General features: G+C 33.4%; 1 protein-coding gene across 1 annotated transcript; it reads right to left on the reverse strand.

The window, feature by feature from the left end:
- Positions 1-1826: 1826 nt before the first annotated feature.
- On the reverse strand, positions 1827-4937 carry LOC128184516 (uncharacterized). The gene is made up of 3 exons (XM_052854036.1): positions 3514-4937; positions 3209-3418; positions 1827-3044 (listed from the first exon to the last, which is right to left on the reverse strand). Exons 1-3 carry the CDS (start codon positions 4846-4848, stop codon positions 2523-2525), a joined length of 2067 nt encoding a protein of 688 aa, XP_052709996.1. The 5' UTR covers positions 4849-4937; the 3' UTR covers positions 1827-2522.
- Between the last annotated feature and the right edge of the window lie 9298 nt (positions 4938-14235).

The raw sequence follows: 14235 nt of genomic DNA on the forward strand, positions 1-14235 counted from the left end.
GAGGTTAAAAAAGCATTTACATGTAGTTCTTATTAAATGGTTTATTCTTTAAGTAAGCAAAGTTTCAATGGGAATTTTATGTAAAATTAAATACAATTGCATCTGTGATCACCGTGTCTGAAATATATGACAACAGCAGTATTGCAACAATTCGAAAAACATTTTGCAGCCACATTGACTTCGTACAGGGTCAGCCATTTTGACGTTTTCGCAAAAGACTGATTCTGATTGGACCATCAGGAATATTAACCAATAAATTGAGTTTAACATTTTTAACACAACGGCTGGTCTTGTCAGAAGTTGATGTGTCTGCAGAATAAAAGTTCAGTTTGGAGAGTATTTAAGGAATTTTATCGGAATTGAAGGAAGTAAGTAGCGTGCGTTTGATGTGAGATTTTAAAAGATTAGTGCAAATGTTTCTCGACTTGGTCAGGGCTGACTCTTGCTTCTTCTTCCTTTCCAAAACAAAATGAGATTGACTTGAAACCCCCATTGTTTATAATACAAACTTTTAAGTATAAGCAAGGAGGAATTAGAACTGATAACGCATCAGGAGTTTACCATTAAAATAAATCAGAATTTGGCCTGACCTGACCCTGTGCCCCCTCTAAAAAATAAAAGATACCTGAATAGACAAGACAACCTAAACCCCTCGTTTTCAACAAAAATCAGGTCGGTAATTAGCCCAATGGGTCGGTTTTCGACCACGGAATTGTCTTTTGTACTTATACTGTAATTTGCGTCAGTCATTTTTGGCGATTTAAAAGTTTTCGTAGAGAAAATAATACAGGATATAATTTCTGCGAATTCAATTATTGTCGATATAAGTGATTAGCGATAAAAACGAAAATTTGATCATCTCGTAATTTACTGAACATAGGGTAACCCGATACATGCACATATATATAATATCTGGTATATCCAAAGGCTTTACTTCCTGCTGACCTAGAAGCTATGACACAAATGAAATCTAGAAGGGGTGGCCAAGCTAGAGGTACAGTAATAATAATTCATGCATTTACTTGAAATGATTAAAACTTTCAAAAGCCGTCAAGTGTTCCGACGGTAGAGGTTTAACGGTCTATTGCTTTCCGCTGTCAAATTTGCCTATTTTTGGGGGGGGGGGGGTGCGGGGGGTAATTGTATAAGTGCTAGATCGGAATGAATGAGAACCAAATTAAACAAAAGAAGAAATCGGCAATAGGAAATAGAATCTGCAATTGTATTTAGCCTTGTATAAGTGTGCCTTAAAAATGTTTAATTGAATGGCCAGAAGTACAACATGCTTACTAATGCCATGGCCTCAGGAGATACATGCTAACTAATGCCATGGCCTCAGGAGATTAAGTTGTTTGTATCTATCTGCTCAGCCATTTGATTGTCTATGTGAAATAATATCTTGTTATTAGCCAATAAAGGACAATAGAATGGTTACTACTACTGAAAACAGCTTTGGAAAAACCATGTCATATAATCTAGCAAAGGACTAAAGCCAGAAACTATGAAAATCGGCCCTGTTCCCAAACTTAGTCATATTTTGTGAGATTAATGGTCACAATATTTGCTTCCTAGAATAATTTACTTTTTGTCGATATCTCTATTCGTTTCATAATTACAAGCCTCTAAACATACAATGAAATTCTGCGCTCTGACGTCGTGACGTCATGGCGACTGTCATGAATATGAACTTGGTTTGGAAGTGGATAAAAACCTAAAAGGTTGATTAAATTAGAATAATCTTTCAAAATAATTTTGTTGAAATTAGATTTGATTTTATTCATTAATACAACAATAACATTGAAAAATAATATTCATGTGCATATCAATAATTTTATCTTGTGTGTCATTGGATGTATTATAAATGACGATTATTTACAGATTCTTGTACAGCATATACACCCATTATTATCATTATATAAGTTAATTACAATTTTAAAAAAAATGAAATACACAAGAAAACAAATCTAAATCCAATTATCATAAGATAAATATTTTCGATTCAATTAATAAATATATCAAGAATAATTTTTCTAAAGAAAAGACATATGAGTAGTAAAACAGTCAGATAAATGTAATTCTAAGTAAATAAGTTATGTATTTAAAAGTTATGTACTTGATAAAAATTTAAAACTCTTAAATCTAATGAAAAAGAGAGCAGGAACAATTTCAATTAATAATAAATACATACATCTAGACAATGAAAAATACAGTACTTTATATTTATCATTGGATTCAGTTCATTCTCTCTCTCTCTCTCTCTCTCTCTCTCTCTCTCTCTCTCTCTCTCAGATTCATCACACTACTACATGTACAGCATTTCAATACAATGGAATTCTAAACATTATATAATTAATATCCTCAAAACAACAACAACAACAACAAAAACTCACACAAACAGGAACAAGTAATTAAAAGATCAAAATACGAACTATTGGTAACTTAACAGTTTCATCTTATATATACAGAGCAATGGTAATATGGCTAAGACAATTATGATATCAACTACCACAACCAGTAACTGTTCATTCCTCGGGTACACTGTCACAACTGCTCGCATCACTGTCAGACTCATCAACGGGAGGTGGAATGTCTGCTGCATCAAGAACATGCTCACCCCAATCACGCACACCGTACTTCCCTCCCTCATGTCTTCCTTTTGACAGGTACCAAATGATGGCCGCTATATGGGAGCACATACCCACTACTCTGGCACCTGCCCTGCATGTACAGTACCATGCATCTACCGAACAGTCAGAGAACTCAATACAGACCAAGTACTGTTTTGATGATGTGTGGCGACTCTGAATCTTTACCCGCAGTAGCCTGTCATTATCCTTATGGAACCAAATGTCACAGTCCCCATCAATATGCTCTTGGATATAGCTGCGAGAAAGCTTCAGTTGATAGGTCCCGCAAGTCAAGTTCCGTAACTGCTCCTCGTCCAGGGTGGGGAAGTTCTCTATTCCACACTCGGGGACTGGCTGCCACTGAGTTGGCCTTCTGTTTAGACCATTATCTTCAACCAATCGTTGGAGATTATTTACCTGTTAAAAAACACAATTAAGCAATCCATTAAATTTTACATTTCATATTAAATTCACATATCTTATTTTATTTACTTATGAGGGATAAGCTCGGTAAAATGTTAAACGATTTATAAAATATGTCTCCTTTTTCAGTGTTGATTAAGTACCCGGATTAGTCGTACCTGTTTAGACAGATAAAGCATTTTAGCTGCGTCTGCCTCGTCTTCCTCTATACTGTGACTTTTGCTCAGAGGTGGGAAGAACTTATTTGACAGGGCGCATACAATTCTGACATAATCTCCAACGAAAGGGATCTGATTTGTAGGGAGGGTACGGTCCAAATATCGCCACCTTTTGATTCTGGCATTGGATGACTCAACTACCCATCTTATCTGTTCAAGGATAAAATCAGAGATACAAATTTTGTCAGTAGTTGTATATAAAACATGGTGCATTGATAATATTTCTTTTTTTTCAGATTTCTTACCTTTGTAACAAGTCTGCTCTTATTGGCATCACTAGTGCTCATCTGTTTTTGTCCCTTCTCTAAAAATCGAGGCATTTCTGCTTGAATGCCTAAATCTTCAAGCAGGGGCAAAGCATCTCTAAATCCTCTGTCAACGATGAAAATGTCGTCTTCACTTAGCCAATTCTTGATGTCCTCTGCATTTGTTTTCATGATATGTTCAAGGATTGACGCATCGTTGTTTTTATGGTCTGCTAGGTATGGTCCTTGAATCGAGACAAAATAGCCTGTGGTTGTCACGATTACCATGGGTTTGATGAGCGACCTTCCTTTGTGGATGCTGTAAGAGCGGCGTTGGTATCTGAAGTTGTTGCTCTTGGCGGTGTATATATAGGTTCCATCTAAAACCAGTATGGCCTGACTCTTGTCTATGTCGCCGAACAATGTTTGGGCTAGATGGCGAGTGTGGTCGTTGATTACATCTTCTCTTGTGATGTGTTCAAATCCAAGATTATATGGGACAAAACAAGTCATCATCGCATTTCTAACAGCACTGATTGCTCTTCTTAAACTGGATTTTGAAGTACGAAATAAAGTTGACAGTATTTGATTTGATAATCCAGATTTCAACTTGCATAAAAATATGGCTGTAGATTTTCGTAAACTTCTAGATGGTGTCTGTTTAACATGATCTTTCAAACAGTCACAAAGAGTTTGGAAATTGTCCATACTAAGTCCAAGCAGAGATAGACAATCAGAATCTGTAAGAGTTTGTAGATCATCAAAGTCAAGATGGGTTTGTTCATTTCTTTGGCATAGAACGCGCATGTGCTGCAGTAAACTAAGGATGACGGTTCTGTTGACAAATGCATGATCTGTTGTTGGAAGTTGTTCTATGGCTGCACTTGTTAAAAGTCCATCTTTCACATGTGCGGGACAGCATCTATTTCCAGATGGAATCAAAACATTGTGTTGAATAAACACGGCTGTGCGACACTCTGGGGATATAACAACAAGTTTTGGTCCAGGCTTTTTACAAACGATGCAATATGCATGAGTCTTTGCTGTGGAAAGAAGTTGCAAGGATACTGAAGGTGGACTAGATAACTGTCTGCTGTCACTTGTTTGAGAAGATGAACTCACAGATTGTTGAGTTTCAGTGGGTTTATGGCATGACTTTTCTCTGTAATATATGTTCCTACATTTACTGCAGATGACTGAATTTTCTTTTCCTTCCAACAGAAATTTTTTCTTCAGATATTTTCTTATGCTTTTGTCGATGTGGCGTCTTTCCTTAGGTTTTGTTCGTTTCGAACACAAAACACAATTGAAGTACTCCGTTTTGTGTCCTGGCATTATCTGTAAAATAATAACAAAATGGGTACCAGTAACTCATTTATAAGTTATATTTCATAATATTTTCTACAGTAATGTTGCGTTTTATAAATTGGCTTTATATCATGTGCATTTAACATTAGAATTATTCTGGAGCTAAATAGTTATAATTGTTCTTCAGTATGTCGTATAGACAATTTAAATCACATCAAACTGAACTAAAAAAAAATTATCTTTTATAATTTCAGTTAACGTTACAGTAAGTGCAATGCGAATTGCACATATTTATTGGGGAAATCTGAATTCAATCATTAATTCATATTCAATCTTAAACATTTATTTGTGATGATCTCACAAAGCATTATTTACTTATCAGTTTATGACTTACATTTCCTCTTATATATCTAATCTGTTATTGTTCTCTAGTGTAATAGTTAAATGTACGTGTAATATACATATATATATCTTGTGTGCATAAAATACATTAGCTTTAAACCAGGATCTTCATCTGAATGAACTTTGAATTGTTTACAAGCAGGACATTTCGATTTTGATATCACTGCATAATTTTGCTTTATAACACCACTTTGGATCCACCTCTGGATATTTATCATTTGTTTGATTAGAAAAATACTAACTTGAAAATATTATAATATGCAATTTAGATATAAACCTTATTCAGATTTCCCCATTCTTAATTATGTTATAATGTATATAAATAACAAATTATTGTGTTAATTTGTTTTATTGATTATCATTTTTTTGAAGGTGATAAGAAATGCTGAAAATATATATAAAAAATCATCGCAAAAAAAGTTTATTTCCAAGAAAGGTAACTCTCAAAATTAGGGGCTGTCAACATTCCACAACAATAATATTATGTAATTTCCCATATCTATAAAACAATTAATTTGTTAGCCTTGAAGGCACTTATTATGCAGATTCATATTATCTGAACTTTTAAAATATGTTACATGCTATCCATGATACTGTCCTTGTAAGAAAGACTTCATACAATAGCAAATCCGGGTGCTGATGGGCTCAGTAAAAAACAAAAGCAATAACTTTGATTAAATAAGTCAATATTAACTAGGTACTAGTTTGATTCGATCTTCTAAATTGTGTATTGCATTTGACGCTTCGTGATATAGTTCAGACACAAGCCGAAAATGGCGACATGCAGAAGAAACCGCGCCGCAGACGACAGCAGCAGTATTCATTTCACCTTAAATATCGCTGTCAATAGTTTTCCTCTACGTTTAATAAAAAGAAACAAATACTTACCACGCCAATATCTCATAATTTCACATCTTGTTTTCAGGCAGTGAATGTCTATTTTTAGCATACTGGAAAATCCCTTTTTAATGTGGTAACTCGTTCGTCGGAATCAATGCGAATAAGAGATTCGAATTTTTATTTTTACGTTAAAACACAAGAATTCTACGATATCCAAGAGTTTAACTATTTGAAATGGGGGATAAATTCAATTAATATTGTCTTAACAAGTATAAAACGCAAATCCGGATTGCGTCAATGTATTCAAAAATAGTTAAATAAAGTATGGCGCCACACTTAAACCAACACAAAACCGATTAATTATTATTCGATTTTCATCAATGTATCTCTATGTAAAATTTTATTTTGGTTTAAGGTTGGCGCCTATATGAAATCAATAAAAATAACTGAGCGTATCTGTAAAAATTGTCCGATTTTACCATACCGTGTCCGGTTTTAGCTCATATAAAAGCGTCCGTGGTGTTTCCCGAAAAATTTTCGAGGCGGAAATGTAAAGACAAATGTGTCATGAGTAACTGACAACAAATTGGCTTCAAAGTAATGAAGTTTGATTTTTACGGATATACAGGGCCAAAATCATACATATTTGGCTTTAGTTCTTTCAACCAATGACGTGACCATCTACCAAAAGCCCTTTTGTTGTAAAAAAAAAAGAACCCAACAAACCTAAAAACTATTCTACCACTGCTGAATGATGACTTCTATCAAATGATGACTTTTACTAAAACGATGACTATTTTTAATTGATTACCTCAACTGAATGTCGATCACTACTGAATGATGACCACTACTTAATGTTGACAACTATTGAATGATGACTACTACTGAAACATAGACTATTTTTAAATTTCGACCACTACTGAATTTTGACCACTACTGAATATTGACCACTATTAAATGTTGACCACAACTGAATGTTGACCAGTACTGAATGTTGACCTAAACTGAATGATGACCACTACTAAATGTTGACCACTACTGAATGATGACCACTATTGAATGTTGAACACTATTGAATGTTGACCACAACTAAATGTTGACCACTACAGCATGTTGACTACTACTGAATGTTGACCACTATTGAATGTTGACCACTACTGAATGTTGACCACTATTAAATGATAACCACTACTGAATGCTGACCACTACTGGGTGTTGACCACTATTGAATGTTGACCACTACTGAACGTTGACCACTATTAAATGATGACCACAACTGGATGTTGACCACAACTGAATGATGACCGCTATTAAATGTTGACCACAATTGAATGTTGACCACAACTGAATGTTGACGACTATTGAATGTTGACCACAACTAAATGTTGACCACTACTGAATGTTGATCATTACTGAATGTTGACCACTATTAAATGTTGACCACCACTGAATGTAGACCGCTACTGAATATTGGCCACTATTAAATGTTGACCACTATTGAATGTTGACCATTACTGAATGTTGACCATTATTAAATGTTGACCACTATTGAATGTTGACCACTAATGGATGTTGACCACTATTGAATAATCACCACAACTGGATGTTGACCACTACTGAATGTTGACCACTGCTGAATGCTGACCACTACTGGATGCTGACTACTACTGGATGTTGACCACTATCAAATGATGCCTACTACTAAAACATAGACTATTATTAAATTTGGACCACTACTGAATGTTGACCGCTACTGAATGTTGACCACTATTGGATGCTGACCACTTTTAAATGTTGACCACTACTGAATGTTGACCACTATAAAATGTAGACCACTACTGAAAGATGACCAGTACTGAATGTTGACCACTATTGAATGTTGACCACTATTTAATGTTGACCACAACTGAATGTTGACCACTGCTGAATGATGACCACAACTGAATGTTGACCACTATTAAAGAAAGACCACTACTGAATGTTGACCACAACTGAATGTTTACCAGTTTTGAATAAAGACCACTACTGAATGTTGACCATTACTGAATGTTGACCACTACTGAATGATGACCACTATTAAATGTTGACCACTATTGAATGTTGACCACTATTGAATGTTGACCACAACTGAATGTTTACCACTGCTGAATGATGACCACTACTAATGTTGACCACTACTAAAGGTTGACCACTACTCAATGTCGACCACAACTGAATGTTTAGCAGTTTTGAATAAAGAACACTACTGAATGTTGACCACTATTGAATGTTGACCACTATTTAATGCTGACCACTGCTGAATTGTGACCACTACTAAATGTTGACCACTACTAAATGTTGACCACTACTAAATGTTGACCATTACTAAATGTTGACCACTACTGAATGGTGAGGACAACTGAATGATGTCCACTACTGAATGTTGACCACTACTGAATGTTGACAACAACTAAATGTTGACCACTACAGACTGTCGACCACTATTGAATGTCGAAAACTACTGAATGTTAAAAACTACTGAATGTTGACCACTATTGAGTGTCGACCACTATTAAATGTGACCACTACAGAATGTTGACCACTATTAAAAGATGACCACTACTGAATGATGACCACTACTGAATGTTGACCAGTATTAATTGAAGACAAGTACTGAAACAATGACTCTTTTTAAATGATGACCCTTATTGAATAATAACTTATTTAAATGATGACCGTTATTGTAGCTGTCCTCTATTAAATGACGACCACTACTGAATAATTACCACTTTAAAATAACGACCGCTATTGAATATTAACCGCTATACAGTTATTTGCTGGGTATAAGGACAGCATATGAGTTTTGGACCTGAATGTGAAAATGTTGCCTAATGCCACAGGCCTCAGTAAAGTAAAACAAAACATGTGTTTCTTTATATAATTTTAAATGAGTTCGTGTCCGTGTGTATTATTTTAAATAAAAATCTTTTTTCCTTTGTATATTGGAAGACTGTTTAAATCAAACGGATTTCCAAAAGTTGGTGTTTTACATGCTTTCTGATTTTGTGATATCCTACAAGATAATGAAATTATGATACTAAAGCAATTTAAAAGCAGCAATGACTGCTATATTTTATTACAGCATAAACTTTACAGTTTGAACAAAGTTAAATTCAATATTATCAATTCTATGCATACACAATACCACTAACAACTTATGAATAAGTTTTTGCTAAGGAAATTTATGATTGAAAATTATGAAATGGTACCAATACGATATCTTTTTACATTATTGAAATATATCAATAACATGCATTGTTATATTTAAGATTTCGAATATCTCTTCCCCTATACCAAACTGAATGTGTATATGACAGAATGAAGCACAGCATTATCATAGGAGTTTTCGTTTGCATATCAACTTTGAAAGATGAAAATATGTTTTGATATTAACTATGTTAGAAATGTATTCACTGACTATCCTTACTTTGCAATCACGGAATACGAAAAGACAACTCCAAAAGAAATTAAGGCTTATATAAATGTTTGTGTGAGGAAAACTCGAATAGTGCAAAGATACTGAATGCTTGCAAGTGTGATTTCACTAAAAAGGCCAAATCAAGTAAACAAAATGTTACAAAAGAGCTCTCACACGTACAAAAAAAAAACATCTTTTCTGTATTTATTGCGTAGATGTGTTTGCATTCTCAATCGCAATCAAACATTTTTTAAACAATAGCGCACTCGATATTTCAATTCTAATTGCAATTAGATGATGAATTTTAATTCATCATCGGCCACGATTGAAATGGTCATTCAATAGTTGTAATCATGGTTATTTATAGTTTATAGTGGTTATTATTCAACGATGACCATCATGAAAATAATTGTCTTCAAAATGAAAGTATTCATCATTTATAAAGGTATTTTTCCCCCATTTTTTGTCCTCAAGATTTCTCAGAGATGACTGGCTAGATTTACTTCAAGTTCTCAGGACTGATAGAGAATGGTCATATCTCTAGGCAATTTTTTCATTATTTGAAAATTTTATTTCCTGTCGTCCGTTTCCTGGTCGCAACAAAAAGCTTGTCACATCGAGATATCAGAAATGATAAAGACTTAAACATCCAAAGTTTGAGGGATGATAGACCTATAGTTGTAGATGTGTTTAAACTATTTTGTTTTGTCCGGCGTAACTTCCGGTTGTCACCGGAAGCACTTCAAAACTTCTTGTTTTTACAAATAAAATTTATTTTCCGTAGAATAAAGATATTAGTATAAATCCTTACATATTTCATCTATACAATGATGAGTAAACAAAAAATTCTACTTCCGGTGAGATATCTCGATTATCTCAGGAAGCATTTTAAATAGATATTTTGTACCGGCATGATCTCAGAAACTGTAAGTGATCAAGACACGAAACTTTCACTGATTATAGACATTTGATTGAGGAGATGTGTTTAAACAGCTACATGTTGTCGACTGTCACTTCCGGTCCACACCGGAAGAGTTTAACCAAATCAAACTGTTTATCCGTTAACTGTTTTCATTTAATAGTTTTATTTATTTTGATAAAAAATAATGTAAGATAGGCAAATAGACAAGAAATAATAAATTTTATTTTCATTGAGCACTTCCGTTTGTCTGTTTCCTGTCCCGAGACAATTAAAAAACCTTATATTAACGAGATTTCAAAAACGGTGACAACTTGAACAACCAAACTTTGTGGGATGATAGACCTATCTATATACATGTGTTAACACTTTTTTGTTTTATCCGGCGTAACTTTCGGTCGTCACAGGAAGTACACCCAATTTTGTTTTTAAAAAAATATTTTGGTTATTAAGCATGGAAGTAACATTTCAACTATGGAAATACAAAAGCTCACGGTAAAAAACCCAAAAAAGTTTTACTTCCGGTGAGACATCTAAAATATTTTAGGTAGTTTTCTTTTTTAAAAACAAAGTACCCACAAGATCCCAGAAATTGTGAGAGATCAAGACCCAAAACTTATATGGATAATGGACATTTGATATCACGTGTTTAACGGGTTTCAGTTGGTCGTACGGCACCTCCGGTTCTCACTCGAAGCGTTCGAGCAATAAAATTTTTTTTTTTTTACTAAAAAATTGACATTTTGTTTTGTTTATTTTTTTGGGAATTCCTTTACAGCATATATTGTATCCATTTTTGTTGTTTAAATGAAACTTTTGTACAGATTATTCATGAGGAACGGAGGACCTTTTTATTGCTATATCAACAAGAGTTTAGTTATCATTCTTCCTATCAGTCCGTCACTACACTGTGTATATCCAATACTCGGTTAAATTAACTTGGTATCATCTTTTCCAAAAGGGAGAGGGAGAACAAAGAATCAATGGTTTTTCCTAGCAGATATTTGACACACAAAATGTACTATACACTTAAGAGGCTGATTAAAAAAAAAATAAAATAGAGTTTATGATATGTTTTATATCATTCTTTGAATGAACATGGCTCAGTGGTCATAGGTGTTAGGTCAATTGACAAATGTCGCTGGTTTAAACCTCGATTTGGTCACTTCATGTTCTGTGTTTATTCCTCAGACAAAACACTTTACTTTCATTGTGTTAGTTCATCCAGTCACAAATGGGTTCTTGGATAAACCTACGATGACCTAATATTTCATCCAGGTGAAGTCAATGGGTCATCCGCAAAGTGTCATGGAAACGAGTTATAACCTACGGTCCTTTTTGCCTTCATTGCTCGTAGAAGGATTCTATTTAATTTTGATTGAAACTAGAGATTTTAAGAAATATTAATCTTCTTTCCTTTGTCCTTTAACAACCAAACTTTAATTTGCATTTCATACATAATTGTATGATTTTTTACAAAAAAGAAAAATGTCCTTTTTTGCAAATTTTATTAACACAATATTAATCCAGAAATACAAGTACATATTAAGCGATCAAAATACATTGACTATAATGTTAATAAAATTACGTGAAATAAGAGGCCCATAGGCCACATCGCTCATCTGGGTAACATCGGCCATAACTCTAATAAAAGCAACAAACTTTTGTACAAAGGAGCTTTATAAAGTCAAATATGAGTACAAAGCCAGTGATGTTTTTGCAGTTGTTGTAATAACAATTACATGTAAGAGTCAGGATGATTTAATAAAAAATTATACTGCAAATTGTTGCATTACAATTCTAGATTAATATATAGTAGGCTTAAGTATGTAAAAAAAAATTTAAGTCTTGTAATCAGCTGCATTTATTACACTGAGACTGTGCATGACATTTATTTGTTTTTTAAGACATTGACACTTTTGGAATCCATAATTGTTTGTTAATGCATTTGTGTTTCTTGATCCCGACGTTAATTTGGCTTCAGTATGAAGAAAAATGTGTTATTACTTTTCCAACCGATTTATACATCAGTTTAAAAAGAGATATTGATACTATTGATTAATAATTACAAACCTAACTTACAATCATGTGCCTTGTTTCCTTAACCTCAATGTCTTAGATATAATATTATAATTCACCCCCTACCCCCTTCCCTCATTCTGACAAACCCATAGTGATGAATGTAATATACTAAACATATAATTGGTACAATAGCTTTTGTCTATAATATTTGCACAAATTATAGCCTTTTAGTTCTTCAGTAGAATTATTTAGGTGTTATTTTCTACTTATTTCTAATATAAACTTTAAACCCTTGTAATGGTTTCTTCCTGAGCGTTTGGGATCATGATAAAAAAAAATAAAAATACCATATATCAGAAAACTAAAGGTTAAGTTTGAATATTAAAGACAGTTTGGTTCTTGAGAAAACATAACTACCCCACCCTTTTTTACTCATTCGCAATTATCTCCCCTTTGAAAAAGATCTGACTCTTCGTTTAAACAAACGTTAAAGCCCTTCCCCAAGGTTTCTTTGTGCAGATTTTGGTTAAGATTAGCCCAGTGGTTCTGGAAAAAACATGAAAATGTGAAGACAACGGCGACAATGACGCTGACGACGACTACGGCAAATTTTAGTCAGAAAAGCTCACTTGAGCCTTTGACCTGGTGAGCTAAAAGGATCTTCAACAACAATTAACAATCAAAGAAAAAGATTAGAAATAAAATATATTACATTTGAAAAATGATTACTAAAAAATCTTTAAAAAGTATTTACAACTCAAAAAGTTACATAAATTTCTTTTTTGAATGTATCAATTGCATTAACAATTCATCACTAACAAAGGGATAAAACACTCCAAAGATTATTTTTATTTTTCCGCATCTTAAGTTAGCTGAATAACATGGTTTGTCTAAAAAATTAGTGGACAGTCCTCGAAAGTTAGACAACATCTAGATCAACGTAACACTTTGTCAATAGAGAAGAGAAACAGTAATGCGTGATGTTACATTCATAAAAGTACAAATAAAACACCGACGGCTTAATGTGAAGATCTAGTAAATAAATCCGGACTGTCTTTTTGGTGCTAGAACCATTATGATGTCATAATTGATTTAATGAATCTTTTCTCAAAGGAATTATGTAGAAAATAAAACAATATTTTGAAATTCTATATTTAATCACGTGAAAAATAATCCCGGTACATGTACCTATATTCAATTTGACATCATTTTAAAGAGGAGGTCAATAGCTTGTTAAATGCCGTTTTTGGAGAGATTGTAGGCATTCTAGATATATTTCATTAGTCAAAAATGGACAAAACTTCGAGATTTGTTACTTTTATATTTCATAGAAAATGGTTGTTTAAAACATGATTTTTCATTGTGTATACCAAACATTTAAGCCCCGGTACATCCTATAAAACAAAGCTACTGTCATGAGGCATCATTGAAAGAAATTATATCTCGAATTTTATTAACTTGTAGGTACCATTCATTTACTAGATCTTGACCTTAAACACTAAAAAGTACGCAATAGTTAATAGTACCAATATGTACACTTTTGCATGGACATAAAAAACAACAACAATACTTAATCAATTTTCATTTAAATCCGTTTTTAAGAGGAGGTCAATAGCTTGTTAAATGCCGTTTTTGGAGAGATTGTAGGCATTCTAGATATATTTCATTAGTCAAAAATGGACAAAACTTCGAGATTTGTTACTTTTATATTTCATAGAAAATGGTTGTTTAAAACATGATTTTTCATTGTGTATACCAAACATTTAAGCCTCGG

Source organism: Crassostrea angulata, chromosome 5, assembly GCF_025612915.1.
Source record: "Crassostrea angulata isolate pt1a10 chromosome 5, ASM2561291v2, whole genome shotgun sequence".
In the NCBI taxonomy this organism is placed as follows: Eukaryota; Metazoa; Mollusca; class Bivalvia; order Ostreida; family Ostreidae; genus Magallana; species Magallana angulata.

What these genes read in the sequence shown, in the direction of transcription:
- LOC128184516 (XM_052854036.1), bottom strand. Translation starts at nt 4,848, where the DNA reads ATGCCAGGACACAAAACGGAGTACTTCAATTGTGTTTTGTGTTCGAAA. An exon ending in AGAGCAGACTTGTTACAAAG is followed by an intron (nt 3,419 to 3,513) that starts GTAAGAAATCTG and finishes ATCCTTGAACAG; the next exon opens with ATAAGATGGGTAGTTGAGTC. An exon ending in TGCTTTATCTGTCTAAACAG is followed by an intron (nt 3,045 to 3,208) that starts GTACGACTAATC and finishes GTTTTTTAACAG; the next exon opens with GTAAATAATCTCCAACGATT.